The sequence below is a fragment of the Sinocyclocheilus anshuiensis genome, unplaced genomic scaffold, assembly GCF_001515605.1.
Source record: "Sinocyclocheilus anshuiensis isolate Anshui unplaced genomic scaffold, SAMN03320099.WGS_v1.1 scaffold2305, whole genome shotgun sequence".
In the NCBI taxonomy this organism is placed as follows: Eukaryota; Metazoa; Chordata; class Actinopteri; order Cypriniformes; family Cyprinidae; genus Sinocyclocheilus; species Sinocyclocheilus anshuiensis.
In genome coordinates, this window is record NW_015552535.1 from 1,030 (window position 1) to 2,487 (window position 1,458).

At 43.0% G+C, this 1,458-nt stretch overlaps 1 protein-coding gene across 1 annotated transcript in view; it reads right to left on the reverse strand.

The window, feature by feature from the left end:
• Positions 1-438: 438 nt before the first annotated feature.
• The window catches only part of LOC107663745 (laminin subunit alpha-1-like), a gene marked incomplete at its 3' end in the record, with an annotated part of 23,200 nt that continues 22,180 nt past the window's right edge, over positions 439-1,458 (reverse strand). The window contains exons 9-10 of the mRNA XM_016454058.1: positions 684-789; positions 439-596 (exon numbers count right to left, since the gene is read on the reverse strand). Coding sequence (XP_016309544.1) covers positions 439-596; positions 684-789 — 264 coding nt within the window. The remainder of the gene's footprint in view (positions 597-683; positions 790-1,458) is intronic.

A 1,458-nucleotide genomic window follows, 5' to 3' on the forward strand; every position in this document is an offset into this window, starting at 1 on the left:
ACAAACGCTCCTCAAAAGATCCTGAGGATCAGATTTGAGACTCTAAAACATGATTGATGGAGAATCAAGTAAAGCTGAGCTGCTTCAGTCCAGTAAGTGTTCATCTGGAGATATTACTGCAGTTATTCTGACGCTTACTTGATCAAAATCAGTCAAGATTTGACACGAGAAGCTCCAGCTGAAGCTGGACGCTTGTACAATTACACTAAAAGAGCTTTTACTGGATAAAACACTCTAAACTATCAACCAGAGACAGGAGACGTGAAGAGATTGTGTGTGAAACAGCAAAGTTTTGATCAATTAGAGACTTAGAAATTCACATCTGTCACTCCTCTTGTTTTCTCGTTGTTGTTTATTTACTTGCTGATGCTGTTAGTGAAATGATTGTGTGTGTGCGCGAGTGTGTGTGTGTGTGATTGTGTGTGTGTTTCACAGTACCTTGCACACACACTCGCTGCAGGGGTCGACGTTGTGGCTTCCAGCCAGGTTACACTCACAGCGAGTGCATTGTGGGAAATCCCTGAATCCGAACGCACAGCGGTCGCACTTCTCACCCGCAAAACCCTCCTTACACAAACACTGACCGGCGGACAGACCTGCAAAACACACACAGCAGCATCAGCTCAAACACTGCTGCGTTCAGACACACTGCATCCAGACGAGCAGATGAAGCCATACTCCACCTGCGTCGGGGTTCGCGTGATTATCGTCTCTGATGCACACGGGACTCGCAGAACCTCTCGTGTCACACTGACACTCGACACATGGGTTATCAGCGTACGGAGACACCTGAAACACACACACACACGTCAAGACGCTTCACATTTACAGAAAATAAAAATCCATTCAAATGCAAAAACGTTGCATTCTAATTTTAGGTGTGCATCAGGCTGCCTTATCAGTGGCACACGAGATGCGATGACGATAATAATAATGCGTTTAATTTATATAGCACCCTTCCCAGGCTCTACAAGGTACACCAATACAACAAATACTCATTACAAAGTAGCAATTAAGTGGTCATTGGACATTTGCCCAATGCAGTCACAAATAATGCAGTTGCATATAACACAAATTAAGTAATAAAGACATAGAAAAGAATACATATGGGACAAATACACAATGCTATTTAGAGATAGTGTTGATTAAACAAATATGTTTTAAGCTTTGATTTAAATTCACTGAAAGAGGTAACTGTTCTGAGTGCCAAGAGGAGCGAGTTCCAAAGTTTGATAAGATAAGAGGAACCTAGGCACACAAAGTAGTTCTGAACTAGAAGACCAGAGTGAGCGAGAAGGAATATAGGAAGAGAGTAGGTCAGAAAGATAGGACGGAGCAAGTATAGTCTGTCTTAGATTATGACTATGTATTAGAGGCCGACCGATATATCGTTTAGCCGATATTATCGGCCGATATGAGCCTGTCGCCGATATATCGGTATTGGCGAATATGCCGCCG